Raw genomic sequence first — 23,801 nt, 5'->3', positions numbered from 1 at the left:
ACATAGGTATTCCAACAGCGTAAATAGGCCCACTTAGGCTCTAATTTAATTTAATTTGATTAATTTTAACGCTAAAATGCCGCGAGCCTTCCGCAGCACCGGAGAGCCGTTTCCCCCGCGCCGCCGGCGGGACTACATTTCCCGGCGTGCCCCGCGCCGCCTCCGGGACTACATTTCCCGGCGTGCCCCGCGCGGCGGGCCGGGCGGGCGGCAGGGAGGGCGCCATGGCGGCGCGGTGGCGGGGGACGCGGGCGCTGCTGCTCGACGTGAGCGGGGTGCTCTACGACAGCGGCGGCGACGGCGGCGGGGCGCCCATCGCGGGCTCGGTGCAGGCCGTGCGCAAGTAAGTGTGGCGGCGGCCGGCCTCGCCGCGGCCGCAGGGCCGCAGGTCCCGTCTCCCCTCACCGGCCCGAGTGGCCGTTATGACGGTTATTTGGGCGCTCGCTTGGGCCGTTGCTCGCGTAGCACGAGAGGGCGATGCTGGTGTGAGCTCTGGCCGTCGCGAGGCGGTTCTTAGGTTGCCCGGGTGGCTGCTGTGTTGCTGCAAATTGAATAAAACAGCCATCAAAAGCCAACAGGGTACTAAAAAACGAGAAACGTAAAAAAATCAGTGCCGTGGTATGTGATTGCCAGGATTTTAAGTGGTAAAAGCAAGGTATAATAACACAGAGTGGTGTGCGTAGGCTCGCAGGTAGAGAGCACGTTGTCTGCAACTAGCTGTGTTGCCCCTAATGGGGTTACTCCAGGGTGGGTTACTCCAAGGTGGGTTAACTGTGTGCATGGATCTCATGGGCACATGGTTGCTTTGCTTTGGAAAGCTTTTCCATTTGTCCTTTGGAAAAGGTTCTTGTGACATTTCTTTTTTTTTTTTTAATGAATTTCTGTTTATGTTTGGCCTGGCTCTTTTTGGTTTAAAGACAAGTATGAACGAGTGTAGCTGCGGTGCTGGAGATCGGTGGGTGACCAAAAGAAAATTTGGGGTATACAATACATGTCGATAACCCTTTACAGAAAATCTATATTTGTTTAATGTGGTAAAATGCCGCTGTGTGTAACTGACCCCGAATGATGTAAATATTCAAACGCTGGACTAGTGCTAAGTGCTGCCTTTGCTGGACAGACTCCTCTGAGCCTGGTGTCTTCCAGGAGCAGCAAACATGGATAAACCGGGGGTGAGACCCTCGCCAAGCAGGGAAATATCGAGAAAGAAACACTGAAATCCGTCACGTTAATCCTGTGCCTAAGACCTTTGTACAACTGAGATGGAGAAGGCAGAACTAGAGAACGCATATTTTAAGGCAAATAAAGTTTAATCTGATGCATCCTTTATTCTCTTCTCTGCAGATTTTCTGCAGTGCGATTAGAAAGCAGTGTTTCAAGTAACCCTGAGAGTCATGAAGGGTCTGCCCTGTCCCAGAGAGTCGCACGTAGGTTGCCCTGTTGTTCTGGTGAATGGTGGGATCAGGACATGAAAGAGTCACAGGTGGTGCGAAGACCTTGATGGGACATCAGTGCTCCCTGTGAATTTAGTGATATTTGGCAGAGGCTAAAGTTAAAGATACAGTATTAAAATACTGCGGCATGTGGATTTTCCATGTCAATTTACGTGATTTCTGTTTCCATTCCTAGACGTTTTCTCTGCGCAGTGTTTCGGTGCCCGCTCCGTTCTCAGTGCTTACCTGCAGTGCTGCTACAGGCTCGGGATTCAAGAGAGACCTTAAGAGAAAAGGATTGTAGCAAGGGAGCTGCTTTGGTGCTCTCTGTGCTAGAGTGAGGTGCGAGCTCTGGCAGGATTAAACCTTCCTGACTTACCCGCTTGGGCCTGTCTCGCTCAGATCCTCCTGGAAATAGGATTTTTCCCAGAGAGCAGGATTGACGTGTGCTGTCAGGTCTGCCTGCGAGGGAGAGGTGGCTGCGGCCGTTCATCTTCGGGAATAGCACATCTTATCAGCCTCCCAGGAATAGTGCTGTCATGCTCTGTCACCCCTTCTTGACTGGCACTTTCTGATTGCTTGGCCAAGATGCAGGGGGAGATTCTCGCCTCCAGGGGAGGTGGAGGCCTCACAGAGATTGTTCCGTGCGGTTCCCTGGATGGCAGGTGAGGTGGCACCGGAGCACCCTCTGCTATGTCCGGTCCTACTTCGGTCACAAACTTGGGCTTTGGGGGCACTGGGTGCTGCGTTGTTGTCCGTGCGGATGCGTGCGAAGGGGAGCGTTTCCCCGCGGCCAACCCGGCTCTTGGGGCAGCAGGATGCTCCCGCTCTGTGTGCGGTATCCGTGCGTGAGGGTGCACATGTCAACGCGAGCTGCGCGGCTCCTGTGTACACTCTACAAGAAACTTTCCCTGCAACTATGGCAAAAATAGGTCTGCTGTGCTGGGGCTCGTTTCCTTGCCGCTGGGAGTTTTATTCTTTCACTTCTTTAGACTGTAAGCGCTTTAGGGGACCATCTCTTATGCTTAGTCCGTATGTTGCTTAGTGCAGAGGAGCCCTGAGCCGAGCTGAGGCCTGCGGGCATGGCCAAAGTAAACAGAAATAGTAACAATCCTGTAATTACTGCCTGAAACTGGATCATTTCTTTAAAGAGCAGGACATATTAAATAATATCTGTATCACAGCTTTGCTGATGCTTTTGACATTTGTTTTTGTTTCTTCTAGGATTTTAGGCTGTATTTTAGTCAGGCTTTAGGATGTTATTAAATAACTTTGTCATTGCGTTTGCTGAAGCTTCCCATACAGAGGCAAAATAAATCGCAATTTAACTTAACGGTAATGTCATAAATTTGCCGTTGAAACAATTCTATGATTCTATGAAACAACAGCGTTGCTTTGGCCTGGGGCTAAATGCTCCGTATTAGCCGCTTTCCTCTGGAAATACCGGAGATGTCTCAGCCCTTGTTCCTCGTTAGGGGTTTCCACATCTCTGCAGTTAATGTGACCCGTCTGCTTGTCCGGGAGGAAGCTGCAGGGAGCTCTTCCTCATGGCCATGGATAGCACAGGGATCACATGGCAGCTTTGGCTGGGGAATTTTCAGTACGTTAGAGATCCCACCAGATCTCTAACTGATCAAATGCAGCTGGCAAAAGTTTCATGTCCAAGAATCAGAGCAGAAAGTGGCGGTTGTAGCTGTGGAAACTGGGGGCACCAGAAGTTTGCACCAGTAAGCGCCAAGTGGGGAGAAGCCCATGTTTTATTCAGGTCACTCAAAGTAACTGCTTAAGAATAATTGTTTTGTCCAGGTAAAGTCAAGCAGTTGTATTTATCTGCCTATTAGGTCAGTAATTGTTCTAGCTCACACCATTTAAAATCTTTATTGACTCATTATCCTATTGCTGGTTGATCATTAATATTTGTATCTGCATCATTGTACAGGTCGGTCATTTCATGCAGATGGATTAAAGCTAAAAGCTGCTCTTTTTTAATGAATTGATTTTTGTATCAATTAAAAAGTCATGAGCGCAGATAGCTGGGAACTTGCTAACTAATTCAAATTGATATGATAATCTGCACCGAGATAGATCTAACGTCTTGTAGTGCATATATGCTTTATATAACCAATATGATTCTTAAATGTCATTTTGGTAATTTATACTACAGGTATGAACCTTGCTATTATGAGTGACCTGCTCTGTTCATGTTGTCTTGCTACATCATCTGCCATACCATTACAGCAATTAACTTCTCATGTTACAGCATATCGTACCACACCAATAAAAACATAAGTAAATATTTTCCTTTGCGGTTGGTTTGATATGTCTGAAGCCACTTTCGCTCCTCTAAAGCTTTATTTGCTGTATCATTTGTGTTGGTTTTGGCCAAAATCTGCTCTCAGCCATTTCACTTCCTATTTGAGAGTATGTTGAGAGTATGGCAGTGTAATTTTTCAGGATTTTGCTGGCTTTATATTATAGTTGCAGGGGCTTGTGTATTTATTTGTTTATTTATTTGCAGCTAGCTGAACAATCAGACGTAGTAGAAAAATAATTCACTGGAGAAGCTGGTGGACACTGAGAGGTCCTGACCAGGATGACAACCAGTAACACGCTTGTCTGTGACCTAGAGGTCCCCAGAAAACACGTTCATAGTTGATATCCAAGTTGGTATTACTTTTGATTAAATATTAAGTGTTACGATTTGGATGTTTTATTCATTTCTAATGTACCTACATCTTTGGTATTTTTTTACCCATGAAATATTTTAGGAGTCAGTATGCACTGAAAGGAATCAATGAACTGGAGGCTGAAAGAACAAACATTTGTTCTGCAGAATAGGCATCTGCTCTCAAAGGACATGAAGGTGCAACTAGATCTTCGTATTAGTTGACTTAACTATGGCAGACTGGTCCCCATGTGATTAGGAACAGTGACAACCCCGTTCTAATCCAGAATCCTGCTTGTTAAAAATGCCATTAAAACCCCTGAGGAGTAACTATTGCTGTTAGTTTTAGGTGGCAGTATTACTAAAAATACAAAGCTTGATAGAATTTGACCCTTTAGAGCTTCTAAACTGCAGCATTTTGTGATGGTTTTGTGTTCAGCCTGTATTTGTCGTTTAAAATGCTTAAAAAGCAACAAATAGCTGGGTTGAATAGAGTCTCTTCCTCCCCAGCGTGTGCAGTTAAGTGGCAGCAGCGAGGTGGTTTCCAGCGGGTCAGAGAGCCTGTCGGTGACTTGAAGGGCTCTGCTGGGGTGAGCCTCAGCAGTGCCTCTGTGCCATGCTGCTCCTCTCTTAATTGCTTTACACAGCTCTGACACGAGGTGAGCTATTCACTTTTTGTTCCCGATAGTAGGGAGCTGATCTCTTATGAGACAGAAGGTGGTTAAACATCCATAAAGGATGTCCAGGCTGCGATCTCCTCCTGCCTTTACAGCTCTGTGCTCAGAGCCTGTCTATTAGCATATCCATATGAAAAGCACACAGGACTTGCACGTTTACAACATCCTGTTGTTTGGCCACTATAGTGCATCTGTTAGCGCAAACTTCAACCGAGTCCTTCAAAAGAGCAACGGAAATCTTGGGCACAGGGAGGCTGTGGAGCAGCTGGACAGTCGTGTTAAACTAAAACGCCTGGAGAGCCTAACAAGGCAGAGCTTGAGGGGAGCGAGCAGAATTGCAATTGTAAAGCAATTCGGCATGCGGGGGGCAGTGACGAGGCTCATGCGGAGCATGAATTTACAAAGAGCCATCTGAAAGTGTGTGGAACATCAGTAGGAAATCCTTGGTGCAGCAGAAGATGGCCAAGGGACACGTAGTGCAATCTGGGCAGATGTTTGGAGTTTCAAGGTTTGCTAAATCTTCATGATGTGCAAAAGCAGAGGAGCTCTTCCTTCCAGAAAGAGACTTTCTCAGCAACTGCGCAGATCGTGTAGTTCATTCCTGCATCATTCTGCTTAACTCTAGCCTTGTGCTTTTCATTCCTAGATCCCCGGGAGGTGTAGGTGTCACCATCTGTCTTTTCTGGGTGAGGCAGCGGTGGCCCAACAAGATGAAGCAGGTCAGCCACAGTCATGCAGGTGCTCGGTGGCAGAGCCAGAAGTTGTCACAGCTGCAGTGCAGGCTGATGTTAGCCATGGCCCCAGGTCTTCTGGAGCAGGGGACCTTCCTAACCCGTATGTTCTCTCCCACTCATCAGCACCGATTGTTATTTTAAAAAGATCTGTGTCCCTGAAGTCGCTTGTACCCTCAGCAAGGGCGTAAGTTGCATGGATAAAAGCTTACACATCTCACTGCAAATTTAAACATCGTTCTGTTTTGGGGCCTGAGCTACTTGCTGTCCATTGGCACAATAATTATGTGGCATATAAATATTTACCAACGAAGAGTAATATAGTATTTCATGACAACAGTTTAAAATAACTGGTGCTTTCTAAAGCAGGAGGGAGCAAAGCATTTGAGCAAATTCTTTATCCGTAAAATAGGCTAAATGAAATCTTTCAGCAAACAGATGCTGTTTGTTTACACTGTAATGGCTTTGTCAGAGGCAAATTATCTTGTTTTTGACTTTTTAATACAATAATTAGTTGGTGCAGAGGCAAATAACTGACTGCTTTTAGCAAATAATGAAAGCTGTTGGAATATGATTATGTTGTTGATAAAAATGTTATGATTAATGCAGATTAATGTATTCCAGACCTGTTCACGCTAGTTAATACTTTTGAATAACCAAAGTTACCTTGTTTTCCTGCCCCCGAAAAAGTTAAAGTGATTTATATACCTAAATAAACATCGGTGTGTTTATAAAGTTTACTTTGAACAGCAGTTCAGTGATTCATTATTTTTTTCTGTCAAACAGCCTTCCCCAAATGCCAGGGTCCGGGTCTCTGGAGTCGGCAGCGTGAACGTGCAGGGTACGATCCAGCTTTCTGAGCCCCCTCCTGGAAAGCGGGAGTGCTTGAGCAGCAGCCCCTGTGCCAAGAACGAAGAGGCACATTGTGACTTGCTTCCTTTTAGCACCAAATCGGAGCTTTATTTGATCAAGGTGACGCTCGTGTTCCCAAAATTTCTCCATACTCTGCTCTGTGTCCTGCAGCCGGCCTAGGCGTTGCATCCTCTTCCGGGTTTGACACCACCATGCGCAGGTTAATACCAGGTTTCTCATAACTGCCAGGCCTTTTTCCTTGGTACCTTCTCTCACTTTTCTCACTTATTTCTGCTCACTCCCTCCCTGCGTTTTTCAAGCCTGTCTGCTCCAACCTGTGCCTCCTTCCACTTGCAGGCACTTGCTCCTGGAGTCTTCCTGCAGCTGCTCGCTCACCTCTATCTTTATAAATAGGCAGCATCCTTAGCTAAGTGGTCTGTCCTGGTATTTCTTCTTACGGTGCTATCAGTTCACTGCTAGTTATTTAGCAACTGTGAATCCAAACCATTCATCTCTGAATCTTGTATTTATCTTCTCCCCAGAAGTTTAGTTTTTCTAGTTATCTGACTCCTCTGTGTTTTCGTGCACGTTTCTGCGTTCACTTTGCTGCTTAGCACACAGTAGCTCTGCATCAAAGGTGCTCTTTGGGTTTGTAGGAGCCCCAAGCAGGCTCTTTTTGCAGGCTTCTTTTTTAGGTACCCCTGAAGCTTTCCGGGCAGTCACCGAGCCCAGTGAGCGCCCGTTCAGCTCCCTGGCGTGGGCTGGTTCCTGCCCCGTGGCCGCAGGAGCGCTCCGTGCTGGTGCAGCGCCGGTGCCAGCAGATGGCACTCAATATTCCTTGTATTTCCTGAGCTGCGGAGCGCTGGTGGCACTTGTTGCATCGTGTGCATTTGTCACCCCTGTGCAGTTCCCAAGAGCCAAGACTCGTGAGGGGAAAAAAGCAGCTTGCTGAAAAATGACATTCTGGAGTTTTTCCCCCAGTTTGCAGTTAGAAGAAGAGTTTTCCTGGGCAGGAATCTCTACCACTGCTCCTGGCCCTTGCAGAGGATGGGAACCAAACATTATCCCTCCCCGGGCAGGACTGCACAAACCGTGTTTTTACTTGATTGCATGGTCACAAGTAGGTGCTTATTTGATGCTGCTAATTCTGCTTCTTCTGGAGACAGCCCTGGAGTGCAGCCAGGTCAGCGTGCACGGATGCAGGAGAGGCACAGGCAGCAGCAGCGCTCAGCAGACCTTCTTTTCTTTTAAGATTAAAAAAAAATCTGAACAAAACAAAAGCTAGACAAGAAGGCAGTCCTGGAAACCTCATAACCAGAGCCCTCCCAGGTCTTCCAGGCTGGTGGTGTTTTTTTTTTTTTTTTTTCCCTCCTCCTCCTTCCTCCTGGTGTCACCACCTTTCCATGCTCCAGAAGAGCAGTTTTTGCCCCAAGGCGACCCATAAAGGTGGGCAAGGGCAGCCGGTGGAGCCTGCACAAGGTCAGCCAGGATGTCCAATAATTGTCCTAACACTTTACCTGTTATGGAGCAATAATGAGAGTTTTTTCATTATTTTCGGGTGAGTGAGCCTGGCAGATGCTGACAGCCAGCAGATGTGTAAAGTTCGAGGTGATTTGTAAGGGCCCGGCTCATCTGACGCGCAGTAATTGCATTGTGGGACATTGTCACTCAGCGTCTTGTCCCGCTCTGTCAAAACGAGGTAAAGGTCAGTTCAAAGAACCGCCGGAGCAGCAGGCACAAGTTTGCAGCCCAAATTAAGAAAAACTCCTATTCGGGTGCCCTCTTTGTGCATTATCAGAGCAGGCACGAGGCTGGGCGAGTGCCCTTGCCTCTAGGCATGGGACAGCTTTGGCATGCAGCGGTTTTGGCACTGGGCCCCCCCGCAAGGGGCTTGCAGGAGTTTCCAGGCATCTTATGCTCCGAGGAGCGCTGGGGTTACAATCATCATGTTACAAATTATCGACTTTTTCATCTTCCTCGTGCTTGCAGCAATAGCCATTGCAGTGACTTGCTCTGTACTGGCTCCTTAAACCTTTAACTGTTGGTTTCCAGGTGAGTCTTGTTAAACTCACCACCCTAAGCACTGTATGGACTCGCTTTGCAAAGTATTTCACACCAGTGAACCGAGACCTTCAGCCTCGTAGCTTCACCCTGGGTAAAAACTGACTGTGAAAAGTTAAGGAGAGTTGTGCTCTGGACACTGACACTGAGTCAGGATTTCCTGTATGTAGGATGATGTGAAGAGGCTTCCCCACTTGCCTAAGCTGGTGGTTGGCATGGATTGGGCACGGAGGAGACATGAGCTTGGAAGGGAAAGGTGGGTTTTTAAAGAAAAGGCAGTTTTGTTGAAATAGGTCTTGTGATCCTTGGAAAGGCTGGAGTATTTGTGGATATCTTTTATTTCATGTTTCTATTTCCAGCACATTTTTGTGATATTTTCACCAATGTGTTCCAGGCAAAAACACTTCTCCTTTCTGACAAACTTGGCTTCTTGTCCTGGCTAAGAATTTACTACATATTCTTGCCACACTTCAGAAGTGTATCTTTTTCTCAGCTAAACTTCTGAAAAGGGAGTTAAATGAAAGTACAGAAAGCCCTATTATTCACTTCCTCGAAGCTGGCCCGAGAGGGCACATTTATGTGTGTATGCAACTTGACTGGTTAGCATCATTTCTGAATTCATTTTATTCACCTTTAAGAGAAGAAATAGATTCTTATTTAACCAATGTCTGCTTCTAGATGGTGGTGAATCATGGGATTTTTGCCAAAAAAGTCAAAATACACTTGGTATTTTAGAATAAGATTTACCTTAACTCCGGCACGCTGTTCGAGTTTGTTGTGTATCCAAATTCCACTGCTTTGCTTTTTAACTACAGCTGAAGCCGTGTTTGGAATAACAGATGTGGGGTGCTGTCATCACACTGTCACACCAATTGTTCATTGTTCTGAGAAGGTCACATCATAATTCATTAACAGTAATTATTCCCTGGCTGCACCCTGCACTTCTTCACTCAATTGCTTCATTAACTTGTGAGTGAATCTCACATTCGCTGCTCCAATCAATGAAGATATATTTATAATGTACAAGTGGATGCTATTAGTTACAATATATTAACTGCCTAATTTAAAATAGAAGAGCTATCTTTATGAAGGGCAATTAACCACTAAGTGTAATTGATAATTCACATACCTATGATTAGGAAAGACAAATAATAAGAAAGAAATGTATCACCTGTGTTATTGAAGAAGACATTGGCAGGCAGCTCTAGTATAGAGGGGGCTTGCTGGGTCGGGATCAGATTTCGAAGAATTCCTTGATGGAAAGTCCTTAGTCAGATGCCTTATCTTCAGGAGGCTTTGGTGCTTGCACCGGCCTTTTGGGAATGTCTTCTCTGGAAGAAGAACCCGTGTATTTGATTGTCTTGAGGATCTGTGCTGGGGGCTTCCTAATAGAAAAGCTCTGCAGTTTGCACTTGCAGTGTTCTCGTTTGTAGAGGGGACACAAAATCACTTAGAAGCAGAGGGGCTTGCATGAGGCTGGGGTGCTGGCCCAGAGGAGATGTTCCCTTGGCTCTGGGCACTTGCAGCTATATTTTATTAAATTAATAGTGTTTACAGATAAATATTTTTGAGTACTGAAGAGCCCCATTTTTCAGTGCTTCCCAACAAATAACAGCAGAGGTGTTTTATGAGGGGCTAAATGATGAATGTGACCGAAGTCACCGCTGTGCTGATAGAGACATCATTCCTGCAGCTCCCGGTGTCTGCACCGGTGCCCAACCTGCTGCTGCTCCTGGGGCACCGGAGCCGATGGCTGCAGCAGGGGCTCGGCGGCGGAGAGGGGAGGATCCAGGCTGCGGCGCCAGCAGCTCGTGCTTCACGCTGGCTTTTGTATTCGTGGCCATGCTGGGCCTTTGGGTGCTGTGCGTATACGTCTGCAAACAAGATGCAAAATAGACACACGGAGAACTGGATTTATTTTTTTTTCTTTTTTTTCTTTTTTCTTTTTGTGCTTGTTTTTCTGGTATGTGGGGGGAATGGGTGCCTGCCAGGTGCGTATGTCCTGGGATCACGTGCCCAGCAATGCTGACATGTTCAGGTTAGCTCCATGCTCTGGAAGAGCAGTTACTGCTGTGGCTGGAGCTCTGTGTGTGAGTATTGCTTTTGGAGTATCCACAATATATGCCCTCCAATATATCCATATGTTTAGAGGTGTCTCTTGGTCATGATGAGGATCCTGGTCTGGCGGCTCATCTTTGCGTTTTCAATGAAATTACCCGAATTAATGGTGGGCTTCTGGTTTTCTTGGGAAATACATTGAGGTCTTATTGTACAGGATTAAATGTAAATACAATAGTTTAAACTTATTTAAGTCAATACAAATACATTTGTGTGTTCTAGCATGTCTTTTCCTGCCTGTGTGATGCTTTTTGAGCATGGCAAGGCTGGTGTGCCCAGCTCCTGATCAGTGCCACGTTAACCCCTCTGCTGCTTTTATACAACAGGATCAAAGCGTCCGGCCTGAAGCTGCGGTTCTGCACGAATGAAACGCAGGCCACACGGGAGCAGTTTGTGCGGAAGCTCCAGGGCTTCGGCTTTGACATCTCCGTGGACGAAGTGACGGCCCCGGCGCCGGCCGCCTGCCGCGTGCTGCGGGAGCGCGGCCTGCGGCCCCACTTGCTCGTGCACGACGGTGAGAGCCTGGCGCTGGGGTTGGGGACAGCACACGCAGAGGTGGCAGCTTCGCACAGCTCTGCGAGGGGAATAATTCCCAGCTGATAATTTCCAACACGTTAAAACACTTAACCCCATTCTACCTAGGTGTGAAAGCCTGGAGTAAATGTTAGTAGTATGGCCTGAGTGAGTGAGATCTCATTCCTCATACGGGTATAATGAGTGTGCCTGGAGCTTGTAGGCTGGATAACTTGACAAAATCCCAGCCAGGGAGGCCTGGCTTTTCTAAGGCCCTTCCTTTTGAACTGTGCATCATAATGAGGGAAGTACATAGCAAATAAGCTTCCCTGCTTGCAGACCTGCTCAGCGTAGCATGTTGCTTCTGAGCTTGTTTCTGCAGAGCTGCGTGTCACCTTCCCACCTGTCACCAGCCTTGCTCCAAGTTGGGCAGTGAGAAGCCAGGCTGCACGAGTCCTGATTCCCCCAGTTCTGTAATGTGGGCATTTTGCAGTCTGGCCTAAGTCCTTTTTCCTCTGAGGAGAGTCCCAGTTTTGCTGGGAAGAATCATCAAGGTGCACAGCGCATGGAAGAGAGAAATTAAGAGACAGAGGCACTTACAAGAGATGTTGTCCTCATGGCTCAGTCCCAGGTAGAACAACCATCACTTCAGCCCCTGCCACGCAATTTCACTGCTCCCGTCTTTGTTTTCATGGGGAAGCTCTAAAGCTTTTGCTTCTGAAACACCGTGTGCCTGAGGTGTCTGAGGTTGCTAATGCAGCTGGATAACCACCCGAGTTTGTCATACAAAAGCCTTTCTAGCAGTCGAATCAGCAGTTGGCTTTTATTGAGTGTTTTCAAACAAGATTGTTAGATTTATTATCACTTCCTATCCAGCAACATTCTGCAATGAAGATAACTTTTGCTCCTTTCCCAAGCCTAAGGGAAATAGGGAAGCAGATTCCAAGTGTGAGGCAGTCTGTGGCCTGGGATAGGGAGTGTGGCTGCATCCATGTCATCATGAAGCCCCTGGTCATAACCACGTCCTTCTCCCAGCTGACAGACAGCTCGCTGTCTGCTCCACCTGCACCAAGCCCGTGTGCAGGCATCTCCTCACCCTTCTCCTGTGCAAAGGCCTTTCTGAGCTCCTTATTCCCATGATAGAGGTTTTAGGTTTAGTGTCCTCTTCTGCAGAGGATGCACAATAAGACAGGAAGTGACTCCTGCCCTTGCTATTATCTTTTCATTAACTTAACGGAGAGTTTGCCTCAGGTCTAGGTGCCCAGATGTAACAAGCCCCTAGGGGGTGTGTGGTGGGAGCCAAGGCAAGGAGACAGAAGGGTTTATTTTTCTCTTTGTTGTAAAGCAGATAAATAGCAGACTCCAAGGAGGAATAGAAGTGGGTAAAGAACAGCCGATTCGGGCTCGGTTGGGGCAAGGGAGGAAGGAGGTAAGGGGTGTGGGTGGGTGTCTGGTGATGAGTGAAGGGAAGCACAAGTCTAAGAAAGCTATAAATTCCAATTGGATCTGAAAAGATGAGAGATTTTGGGTTATTTTGTTCCTCTTTCTTTAGATCTTATCCCTGAATTTGCTGGAATTGATAGAACAAACCCAAATTGTGTAGTCATTGGAGATGCAGCAGACAAATTCACCTATGCAAACCTTAACGAAGCTTTCAGAGTCCTGATTGGGTTGGAAAATCCTGTTTTGATAGCTCTTGGAAGAGGGTGAGTTAAGTACTGCTGTGTATTTTGTATATTTTTGTGTAGTGTGCATATTTAATTTCCCACAGTGTCCTTGTGCTCATCAGAGGCCATATACTAGTGTGGGTGTTCGTCCTGCTCCTTTTAAGCCCCTAATCCGTGTGTCCACGACTAATCTGTGGTATGCCCATGTGTCTGTCAATGGGAAATTCAGTCATCTGACTCACTCACCTGGCCTGAATCACTTAGTAGTAGTATTTCCCTGGGGGCAAGGGGAGATCTGAGTGATTAAGATGAATAGATCCACAAAAGGAAGTGTTTCCCTAAAAGAAGGTGTTTCCCTTGAATGGATTGTGAAAGGATAGTGGCCGAGAAGACCGAAGGAGAGAGTCACAGGTAAGGACTGAGAAATGCCTAGACTGCTATGCAGGACTAAGACCTGCAAAAGCAATTAGGATTTTGCATTGTCAATTTAAAATATTTTAAAGCCCCTATGAACTTTAAAGTTAATTTGACTACCTGTTTTCAAAGGCAGGGGAAGTCCAGTCATGGAACTTGGATGTTTTTCTAAAACTCGGTCAGTTAGATATAGTCTGTGATCTTAAAAAGCAGGTCAGTAAAGCCAGGGCAAAAGGCCTTGAAGGAGTCGTTCTTGTCTGTGGTGCAGTGTGTCATTAGCCCGAGAAACTGTAGTGACAACTTTTTCAGTGGTTCAGTAGACCATAATGGGTATGAAAACCCTTCATAGCTCATGGATTATTGATCCAGAGTTGGATTTACCAGTGGGAAGGAGCAGTTAAATCCACTGTGTTGCCCTGCCTGGTGCTCAGGTGCTCTGATTCTACAGGATGGGCGAAAAATCCGTGCAATTTTTCAGGTAAAAGATGAAGAGAAAATGGTAGGAGCCAACAGCAAAATGACTAGCAGATACAAAATAACTGAGTTCTGTGTAACGTAATAGCATTTGTCAAAATGAAGCATAGAATCAACCTTTCCTTAAGATTTGCACCTTGAGCAATGCAGAAATGCCTTTGTATTCCATGCATAATCAGTATTTGTTTATTTAGTCACTCATTAATGTAGGTAATTCTAAAACAGCATCACTGTAATTTCCAGAAGGATTATTTGCTAAATGAGAAATATCACATGTCTGGATTCTCTGAGCTCAGGTTTTGTGAGGAGAGTGATTTTTATGAGGGAGTGCTTGGATCCCATTCAATATCCAATATCGATATCATATTTGATAGAGTTCTGGAGAAATCGCTGAGCGAGTTAGACTGGTGGGCAAGTTCTCAGACCCTGAAGAAGGAAGATGATGAATTGGAGGATCTTGCTTATCCACCAAGCGAGGAAGCATCTCTGGTGCAAAGGGCTGTATACAAAAAGCAGCCACGAGTTAGCTCTGTTGTTCATGTGCAAAATCAGTGTAATTGAGGGGACCTCGCCATGCCCGTACCTTGAGCAGGCAGGCTGATTTCTGCTAAAGTTTTAGTTCATTCCGTAGAAAAAGAGTGTCAGAGTCACTGAAGCAGAATGCCCTGCTCCTGAAAATGGAGTGATTTACATTTAGCATCTGTTTTGGGCTGAGAGGGGGAATTGGCTTTGTAATTTCTTCTGTCATGCCACTGTCAGAAAATTAAGCTGTTTACGCTAGACTATAGAAGGTTAATGGCTGTTCTATCAAAGGTCAAGTGGTCATTTTAGAGGGAGGCTGTGCTGAATAATCGAAAATGGCAGAAGGATAAGGCATAAAATCTTAACTGACTGCTCATCCTGCATCTTCTCTTTTTTTTTTTTTTCCTGATATACAGAAACCTGTGTTTGCCCTAATCGGAGAGCTCTGTATACCTGTCCTAGCGTGAATTGCTGTTCCAGAAAAGCACCATGGAGCTCAAAATATTTAGTATCTTTATGACAATATGAGCTTTTTTTTTTTTTTTTTTTTTTTTTTTTTTTTTTTTTTTTTTTTTGAAGGAGCAGGGTTTAGCCTGGAGGTGATTTTCAACCATGGTGACAAAGGGAAAGCGTGTTCTTTGTGAGATGCTGGTGCACAGATGCTGGTGCACAGTCATTGCCAAGGTAGAAAACTGGGCTCAAGCTCATGCTCATCTGAGCTCGTTGGAAGCTGTCGGCATCGGAGCAGTGGTGCCCCCGGTGCCAGATGGGCATCGGATCTGCTGTCTGCAGCCTTTTCCTCAGCACTGCACGGTGCTGAGCCCGTCCTTTACTTAATTCCCTGTGTTAAATTAAGGCTCGGGAGTTTCTGATGACTTGACTTTTTGTTGCAGCCATATGGACGTGTATATATGCACAGAAATCATAAAATGCAGTTTCTTTATGTTTAACTGCCAACATTTTCATTTCATTGGAACTTTATCACTTTCATTTCCAGACGCTATTATAAAGAAACCGATGGTCTGAAACTTGATGTTGGAGCATATATGAAGGCATTAGAGGTATTTTATAGCTTGCATTATGCTTACTTTTTAACAAGGTACACAGAATGAGTAACTGGTATAAATATGGGTCATCTTTTGTAATTACTCACCTTGGTGGAGGAGGTTTCCCCAAATTAAACTCATCTGCTACTTCTAAGCATGGGTGGTTTTGTTTTTTCTGTTTTCATTTGTTTTTTTTGTGTATTTAAAATGTGAACTTTAACATCGTTGTTCCTGTATTGGAATAGAGGCCTGTAAAAGAAAGAATCAGAAAAGGAAAATATACAATATTGTCCATATCCAGGCCAAAATGAGAACTTGCTTTAGTTCAGCATAGTGTTGCTAACGCAGCTCTTACCGTAACAGTTGACAGCATGAGGCCTTTATCCAGCAAGATACCCGAGTGCAATCCTGGTTTTAAGCCTGATTAAGTCTGTGCAGAACTGGAACCCGATAGATAAGTGAGCCTAAGGGGGAGAGGAGAGAGTTATTGTGCTCCCTTTTATAAAAAATTAAATACAGAGGGAGCGTGGAGAGTAAAGCAAAGTAGTGGAGCAGGCAGACATGGAGGCTGTGCATAGAGCATGTGCTTGCAGCACACTTGTCTTGGTGCGAGTTTTGGGCAGAGATTTCACCTCGCAAATAAAAAGTTTGGACTTCTGGTTCTGTAGGATTAATCCGGAAGAAGACTTATTTATTTGAGTTTTAGCATAGTGTTGATATTTAGTTGCAGAAGAATGTAAGCGTATGCTGGGTGATTGGAGAAACCATCAACGTCTTCAAGTTCATCCAACACTTCTGGATTTTTGTTGTCTCAGTAAGAGTAATACTCTTGCAGAAATCAGTGATACTAGAATTGAATCTGAAGATGGAGAATGTAACAGGCTTTTAACTTGAGCTGTTCCAGGAGGGCTTTCTTTCGTGCCAGAGAGCATTAAACACCCCTGTTATCCAAACTCTGCTAGTCACCTTCATCTGCTAATCCGTTTTGTTATTTAGGGGCATCAGTCAATAATCACACACATTTTATACAATTGACCAGGGTTGTGGAGTTGAACAAATCCTTTTCTGATCTTTACAGGATGATTTGTGTGGGTCTCCCCTTTTCTTTCTTTCCAGTACGCTTGTGATGTCCAAGCTGAGGTCGTGGGGAAACCAGCCAAGAGTTTTTTTGAGTCGGCCCTGGCAGAGCTGGGCGTTGAGCCGCAGCAGGTAAGGTTCCTGGTGCAGGTGGATGGGCCGTGTCCACGCCACGCGTGGGTCTTTTTTGTCATTCTCTGTCTTTCACAGAAACTTGGTGACAGGATTGTAGCCGGGAGGACATGATAAACCCTGGGAGGGGAATATACAAATATTTTTTTCAGGAGCCAATATGTTGCATGTGCTACAGGAAAATACTTGTATTCAGGATTATCCTGTGAATTATTTAAAAATGTTGGAAAACATTTTGGAGGGAGAAAAACATTTCCCCTTTCCATGAGGCAGAGAGGACTGTTTTTTAAAAGGGCTAGCAGGTGGGGAGCTGCTGAATTTCTTTGCTTTCGTTAGGGTTCGTTTTGACCATCTGCTGTGTCTTTTTGCATTCCCTCTCCTATTTCTGTCTCAGAACGTGGACCCTCCCTGCCTCTGCCCTTCTGGGGTCTCTCATCCCTCATTCTTGGCTGTAGGCTCTTCCTCTGCTCAAGCTCTTGTGTTGGGCCTCCTTTTTCAGCTTTCTCCCAAACCACATTGTTCAAAAGAAAGGGTGTATGAACTTAATGCTGAGAATTTGAATTCCAGAAACTATTTACCAATCACAAGATAGTAACAGAGATGTTTGTATGGAAAAATGTGGACACAGTTCCATGCTCTCCAGAGCAGATCAGACCCTGCTACTACTGTTCCTGGCTTTATGGTGCTTTCCAAAACCCTTCTGCAGGTGTCACACTCGCTGCTTCCTTACCTGGGGCCACTTCTTCCCTTTCCGTCACCGTGCCCATGTCCTCCTGTTGATTTGTGGCCATGTCACACATCCCGGGGGGTGAATATGAACTGCCCGGCAGACAGCCGCGACGTGCAGGGTAGTAATTCCATCACGGGGGCTGCTGACATCGTAAACAACACGAGAGCCAGGGCTGGGGGCTCGCACGGTCCCCAGGACCTGGAGATGAAGTTATGGCCCCGTAATTCAGCGTGTGCTTGGGGTTCCTATATTCTAGAATAGGAAAGATTTAGTGCCTGCTTCCCACTGCAGCAGTGTCCCCGGCTGCACGTTTATTAATATTTTGTCCAAAGTAGTTTTAAGTGGGCCAACAACTGGCCTTTAATTCCCCCAAGGAGAGTATTGACAGCCAAGCAGATCCTACGCTGGCAGGAAGCTTTTTCTGGAATTCATCCAAATGTTTCCCTGTTTGACCTGCATCTCTTTGTTTCTAGTTTTTCTCCAGGTAATAACCAAAATAACTCCTGTCCTTCCTGGATGTTTCTCCTTGCAGTTGTTTGTAGACTTGTTGTCACAAGTAGCTACCTCTGGCTAGAGTCGTGCTCGGCTCTCGGTGGCTTCCCCGGTGACTCAGTGGCCCTGCACCCTAACCCGCCGTGTTTCTCTCTTCTGTTCTCTCTGCAGTTTGTCAATATTTTCCCAATAACAAGATAGCTCAACCCGAACACAATATCCCAGGTCCAGCCACAGCAATTACTCAATCCATTCATCCAGCCAAAAAATCATCAACAAACCAAAAAATCCATTTCAGAAACAAAATGACATTTGAAGAAAAAGTAGCTGAGGAGAGGGGGGAAAAAAGAAAGGCCTTAGTCCCTGGATTCCAGCTTCCTAAATAAAACAAAAGAAGTTTTGTGTTTTATTTCTGCTTATGCCAAAAATGAACACTCTGCAGGAGTAGGAGGGAAGATGTCTTTTCTTTCAGCCTTTTCCTGTCGTTGTGGCCGCTGCACACCGGTGGTGGTTGCCTTTTCCTATCGTAGCGTGGCATGGTTGTCCCTGTGCTTTGGCACTGACACTGTCACCCCCACTGTCACTGAGGAACCTTGTCACGCAGACGTGTTTCCACGCTGGGCTGGGACAGGGCACCACAACTCACATTGCGGAAATTCCACTCGGAAAACTCGAGTGGATGATTTAATGCATCACAAGGCCGGCAAAAGAAAATCCCAGAGCGTGGGCTTGCTGGAGTGGCCCCCAATGGCCTCGGGAGAATTTGCTTTGGGTACAGAAAAGCATGAGTAGTCCCTGGCAGAGGTTATTCTTCCTTTCCTCTGCTTTTTGCCAGCTCTTCATGTTTCAGTGCTTCTAGCAACTATAACTTTATATTTTAAGAGAAATATTTTTTACAGATAGTTTCTGGTATTACGTTCCATCAGTTAATTGTAGTAATAGGCCTAGTCTGTAGCTTTATTCTTTTTTTGTGTGCTCAGAGAGCATGAGGATGAAGGGCATATGTGCTTAGCAAGGTGTTAAGCAGTAGAGAGCACTAAATAGCACCACATGCCTCGTCACTGGTACCTTTGACTATGGAAAACTATTACACACTGATGGAGTTAAAATCAGATCCCTGTGTGTGTGTATAGGAGGAGCAAATTACAGCAGAGCCAGCTGCCTTAATTCTGATGTATTTTCCTAACTCTTGAGTGCTTGCACCTTTAACGTTCTTTTGAGACAGATGTGTGGGCTGCTTTAGTTAATGATACATAAAAAAAAAAACCTTAGTGTACACAGTACAGTCAGTTCTGCAGTTGCTTGCTGTGTTTTGTTTTATCCATCTCCTGTATGAGCTCTGTGCTTGCAATGAGGAGATGAGGACTGGTTTTACTTGCCTGTCCTGTTTTAAAATGATTTCTAATCAACTATTCCACCTGTGGAATTCATTTAATCCATACCATCATCAAGTCAGTTAGGTGAGCTGTTCTTTTCAAAACATGCTACAATTTTCTTCTACCTGTTTTTTAATGAAAAATACTTTTTTAATAAAGCTGTCTCACCACAGTAGTGTTACAGTGACAAATCTTAAATTTCTCAAGCCACTTTAATCAATAAAGTTATCACCAGTCATTTCCCTTGATAACTGCTTCTTGCAGAGACCCTGCCTGTGCCTTCTGCTGCCGAGATGTTTTCAACATGCACTTAGAATAGAAGGAACTCCCCGAAGTCCAATTTTCATTTTAACCTTTCCTCAATGGCCTAGAAATAACAGATTGCTGGTATTACTTTAATAGATTGGAAATTTAAACCTCTTAGAGGTAACCAGACCTGTCTTATGATTCAGTAATATGACAAAGAATAACACATCTTAAAGGTTACTGAAATACCCAGTTCATATGTTTTAAGGCTGTAACAGAGGGTGGTTTTTACAGCTTTACAATAAAAGCTAAATAATGTTAAAGTTCCAGGAATTTTATGTAATCATAAAAAAGTTGTAGCTGTAGCAAATTGTCCTGCTGTGATGGGAGCTGGGGCAGCTCGTGCCATGGCACCTGCTACCAGGCTGCCCGGGCTCCCACAAGAGGGATTTGCCCGTCTTGGCTCCCTGAGGATTCGTCTTAAAACTGGAGGGATTCTCCCTGCATTTTTTTTTTGCCTGTTTTAGTAAATTTTAGCGGATTTTAAGAATGGATGGAACAGGTTAATGGTCCGTGTTCCTGGTGTAAAATGCACACACAAACGGGGGTCTTTTAATCCTTGCTTTCAGTGGGTGTGTGACCTTTCTGTTTTATATCTCTCTCCTCTTCCCATATTGCAGTCAGAGAGGAAGTTAAACCCAGGTTTGACAGGTAGAGTTTTTTTATTTCCCTTGACAGTGCACCTTTTGACCTCTATCTTCTTGCCAATGATTTTTTTAAATCCTAAATGATTTGGGAATAATTGCTCCTCCTTTAGTGATTATTGCCCTTCACCGATAGTAAATCTGTGCGGTCCCCAGGGCCTGGAGTGCATTTCTGTGTGCGTATGCCACAAGCTGGCCCCGACAGGCATCGCTGCTCCCGCGCAGCTGCACTTGCAGAGCTCTTCCTGCAGGAAAACTTGTCCGTGCGGGCTAACGCACAGCCCGGCCGAGCAGATCTCACCGCTCCTTGGCGAGCCGTCCTGCTCTGCCCTTCTGCTTTTTCCGAGGAAATGAGCAGGGGCTCCAGCTCTGCTCTGTTTTCAGGTGTGTGTTTTGAAGTGTCCGGCTGACCGGAGAGTCAGGAAGGATATTGGCCATGGTGCTCGAGATGTGGGTGTCTCATCGTGGCTGAATGCAGCCTTGCACCCTGCTGCATTGCAACCAGCCTGCTCGTCCTCCTGGAAAGGCTTTGGAGGATATCGGTAATAGAATTGGCTGGCAGGGGGGTGTGAATCAATCATTTTTCCCCTTTTCATAACAGACAGTTTGTTTGGAGGAGTGACAAGAAAGAAACTTCCTGCAGGGGAAAACATCATCCTGGAGCACACAGATGTCCACAGATGCCTCCATCCTGTGGCTGACCCTCAAAGGAGCTCTCAAAGCGCAAGCCCAGCAGTGACATCCCTAGGCAGGACGAAGCAAGGCTGGACATGCATAAACTATTGCACCTAGACCGCCTCAAAGTGGAACCAGGTGAACGAGCCTTGACCTCAGGGGACAGCCTCTTATATCCTGTGGCTTGAGGAATGTTGATCATTCTTCCCAGAAACAGTATTTAAGAACAACGTGGAAGATAACCTGGGCTGGTAGCTCCTCTGTGTAAGCCGCAGACTGCAGCGGTGTGTTGCTCTAGAGAGGAGCGTTTGTTTTGGGGGGCTGAAGCTGCTCCCACCTCCTCACAGACGTAGCCCAGCCTGGGTCATGGGCAGCCTGGTTCTCACAGCGTCTTCCGTTGAGCTGCAGCTTTAGGTACGTCCTGAGATTTCCTTTAGGTGATATTTAGTAAATGGGAGAGGATTCTCTTGTAATTAGATTACTTAATGAAGGTAACTTTGGAACTCAGTATTTTAGACTGCAACGTGTTTAAGTCCTGCCCAGCAGAAGAGTGAGAACTGCCTTGTGCGCAGAACTTCAAGGAGGGCAGCGAGGACCCAAGTAATAGCTCGTCTGGGACGCCACAGGGTTTGCTCCTGGACCCTGGGGACATTTGGCTTGATGCAGTGATAAGTAACAGGGACGGTGCAAATCGTGAGAACTTATGGGACTGGGTACGTTCATGTAGTGAAGCAGCCCAACGCAGAATCATTTAATCCAAAGGAAAAGGATGCAGCAAGAGCTGTAGCTGAGTGCTGGAACCAGACAAAGCTGAGTAAAAATCAGATGGAGGTGCTTTGTCTAATAGTGAACAGTCCTCACAGTTAAAACGGCATCAGGTAACTTGTCTGTTGACTTCCACAGAGTGCAGCTGGATGCTTTTTTGCAGGGTATTCATCAACAAACATAACATGTATCCTACAAAAATTCAGTCTACTGGGCTCCTTAAAAGGACTGTCTTGAAGAAAACCAGTGGCCTCTCCTGTGAAGGAGGTTGGATTAGGTGATCTAATGGTTCTGGCTTCAGCTTCTCTGAATTTGTGTTATGTTTCAAGCTCCTATGGTTGGCGGGCCAGCGGTGACTTGTATCACGTTCAGCTCGGGGAAGGGGAGCTACGCTGCGGAGCCACGTGCCCGTTTGGGACGGTCCTTCCCGGGTGTCCATGGCGCTCCAAGGAGGTGCCCGCAGCCTGGCCAAGGCCGAGCTCTCCAGAGCCGGGGCCACCCCACGTGGTTTCAGGCCACACTAGAGAGACCTGTCCACGTGCAGGCGAACGAAGAAGAGGCTTTTACAGTGTCCAGAGGAGATAACTGGGTTGGTGCCTACAGCAGAGGAGTTGTGTGTGTCTCCCCTCCAAAAGTTGTGGCCAGATGTGTGGAAAAAGCTCAGTTCCTTCTGGGCTGCTGCTATTAGAGCTGCTCATCCCCGTTTCCACTGCGCGTGGCTCCTTCCCGTGACCTCCTGGACAAGAACCTGTTCATCCATTGGCCAACGATGGGAAAACGCCGGGTCGCTTTTCTGTGCATGTCCCCCTCAACGCTGCTCTTAGTAACAGGAGGCTGCTCTTAGGAGGCTGATTCGACAAGGTGAAGATCAAGTAGTTGAAGATGCAGCTAATTCATCTCTTCCAGCTAAATTTCAACTTTGATACGGAAGATGCAGACTCACACTTTAAAATCTGAGAGATAAATGTTCAAAGCTGATGCGTGGTTTTAAGTACAGCCTGTGTTCTCTTTGGAGCTACCCGAAGTTCCTGGGGAATGTTGAAAGCTGATCCTTTTTTTTTCTTTTAAATTGAAGATTATTGTTTTGCGTAGATACTGTTTTATGTTGAAATTATAAAGTGAAGCCATTTTTAAATTTGAAGAATAAGCTAATTGTTTTTATTGCAGTTGAGAGTAACCACTTGAAAAAAATTAGATACAGTTATCAGCAGAAAGAGCCTTTGGTTGACGTGCTCTGGTTTAGCAAAAGATCTTTACGAAGGTAGAAAGTCTGAAGAGAGCATGCACAATAGGTATTTTTGTTAGTCACACAGACAAATCCCTTTAGCAAAACCAGAAGATCTTTTCTCAGTTATGTTTCTTTTGTAATCTATTTAATTTGCCTTATTAGTATTTGTATTGACTTATTAGTCAATTGCCTTATTAGTATTTGTATTGGTGGCCGTAATGCAGACCAAGCCATGTCACCATATGCAAAACTAAATGACTTAGGCTTTACAGTGCCAGAAAACTTTCTGAATTTCTGTGTCAACCTGGAAGTGGGTTGGGATTGAGCTTTGCAAAGTTTCGGTGATCTTAAATGTAAACTTTTGACTAGCTTTTAGAATATGAGCTTTAAGGAAATGTTTAATATATCAACCTTAATATAAACTGCCTGGAGCATAACATAAATGCATGGTTGGAAACATAATTGGAGTAACCTCATGAAATTCAACATTTTCTTTGAACTGTGTGCCAAATCACTTTGATTTTCATGATTGATTGCAAATTGCATGGACATATACTGCACTATTATATAGCTCAAGGAGGCATAGCATGAATTCTATTCAAGGTAGGATGATTTTTAATCAATACGATGACAGTATTATCTTGTTTAATTTGCCGACGGCAGCATTAAACATCAAATCAAGCTGTTTGTTATGTCAGGGGCGTGTGAAGCATGGCACAAGTGCAGCTGAGAGCCGTTTTCCTGTGTTTCCGTGCCCCGACAGGCCGTCATGGTGGGTGACGACATCGAGAACGACGTGGGCGGCGCGCAGCGGTGCGGCCTGCGCGCGGTGCAGGTGCGCACGGGCAAGTACAGGTCAGTCCCGGCGAGCGGGCCAGGGGGGAAGTAACCTGGGGAAGGGTTTGTGCGTTTGCCCTTCGCTCGGGCTGCACCGTGTCACGATTTTCTTGTTCTCGTTTTCTTTCACTGCATTAATTTCAAAAAGGGATTGTAGTTTGGATCCTACCAGGATTTCTGAATAGGGCTTCAAAGTGAATACACCTGGCTTTTTCCGTGTCTTCCCAGACCTTCCCACATCCCAGGGGGGCAGTGAGGAGGATGGTGCCGGCCTCTTTTCAGTGATGGCCACCGACAGAACTAGAGGAAACGGCCGGAAACTGAAACACCAAAAGTTCCACAGGAACTTAAGGAAAAATTTCTTCC

At 45.7% G+C, this 23,801-nt stretch overlaps 1 protein-coding gene across 1 annotated transcript; it reads left to right on the top strand.

The window, feature by feature from the left end:
* The first annotated feature begins 214 nt into the window (after positions 1-214).
* LHPP (phospholysine phosphohistidine inorganic pyrophosphate phosphatase) lies at positions 215-23,487 on the top strand. Its single transcript, XM_088520017.1, has 6 exons — positions 215-343; positions 10,864-11,051; positions 12,603-12,756; positions 15,125-15,188; positions 16,290-16,382; positions 23,362-23,487. Exons 1-6 carry the CDS (start codon positions 225-227, stop codon positions 23,485-23,487), a joined length of 744 nt encoding a protein of 247 aa, XP_088376143.1. The 5' UTR covers positions 215-224.
* The last annotated feature ends 314 nt before the right edge of the window (positions 23,488-23,801 follow it).

The sequence above is a fragment of the Tinamus guttatus genome, unplaced genomic scaffold, assembly GCF_059628265.1.
Source record: "Tinamus guttatus ecotype Peru unplaced genomic scaffold, ASM5962826v1 Tinamus_guttatus_pri_ptg000079l, whole genome shotgun sequence".
Lineage (NCBI taxonomy): Eukaryota > Metazoa > Chordata > Aves > Tinamiformes > Tinamidae > Tinamus > Tinamus guttatus.
This window is presented reverse-complemented; position numbering and strand designations above follow the sequence as displayed.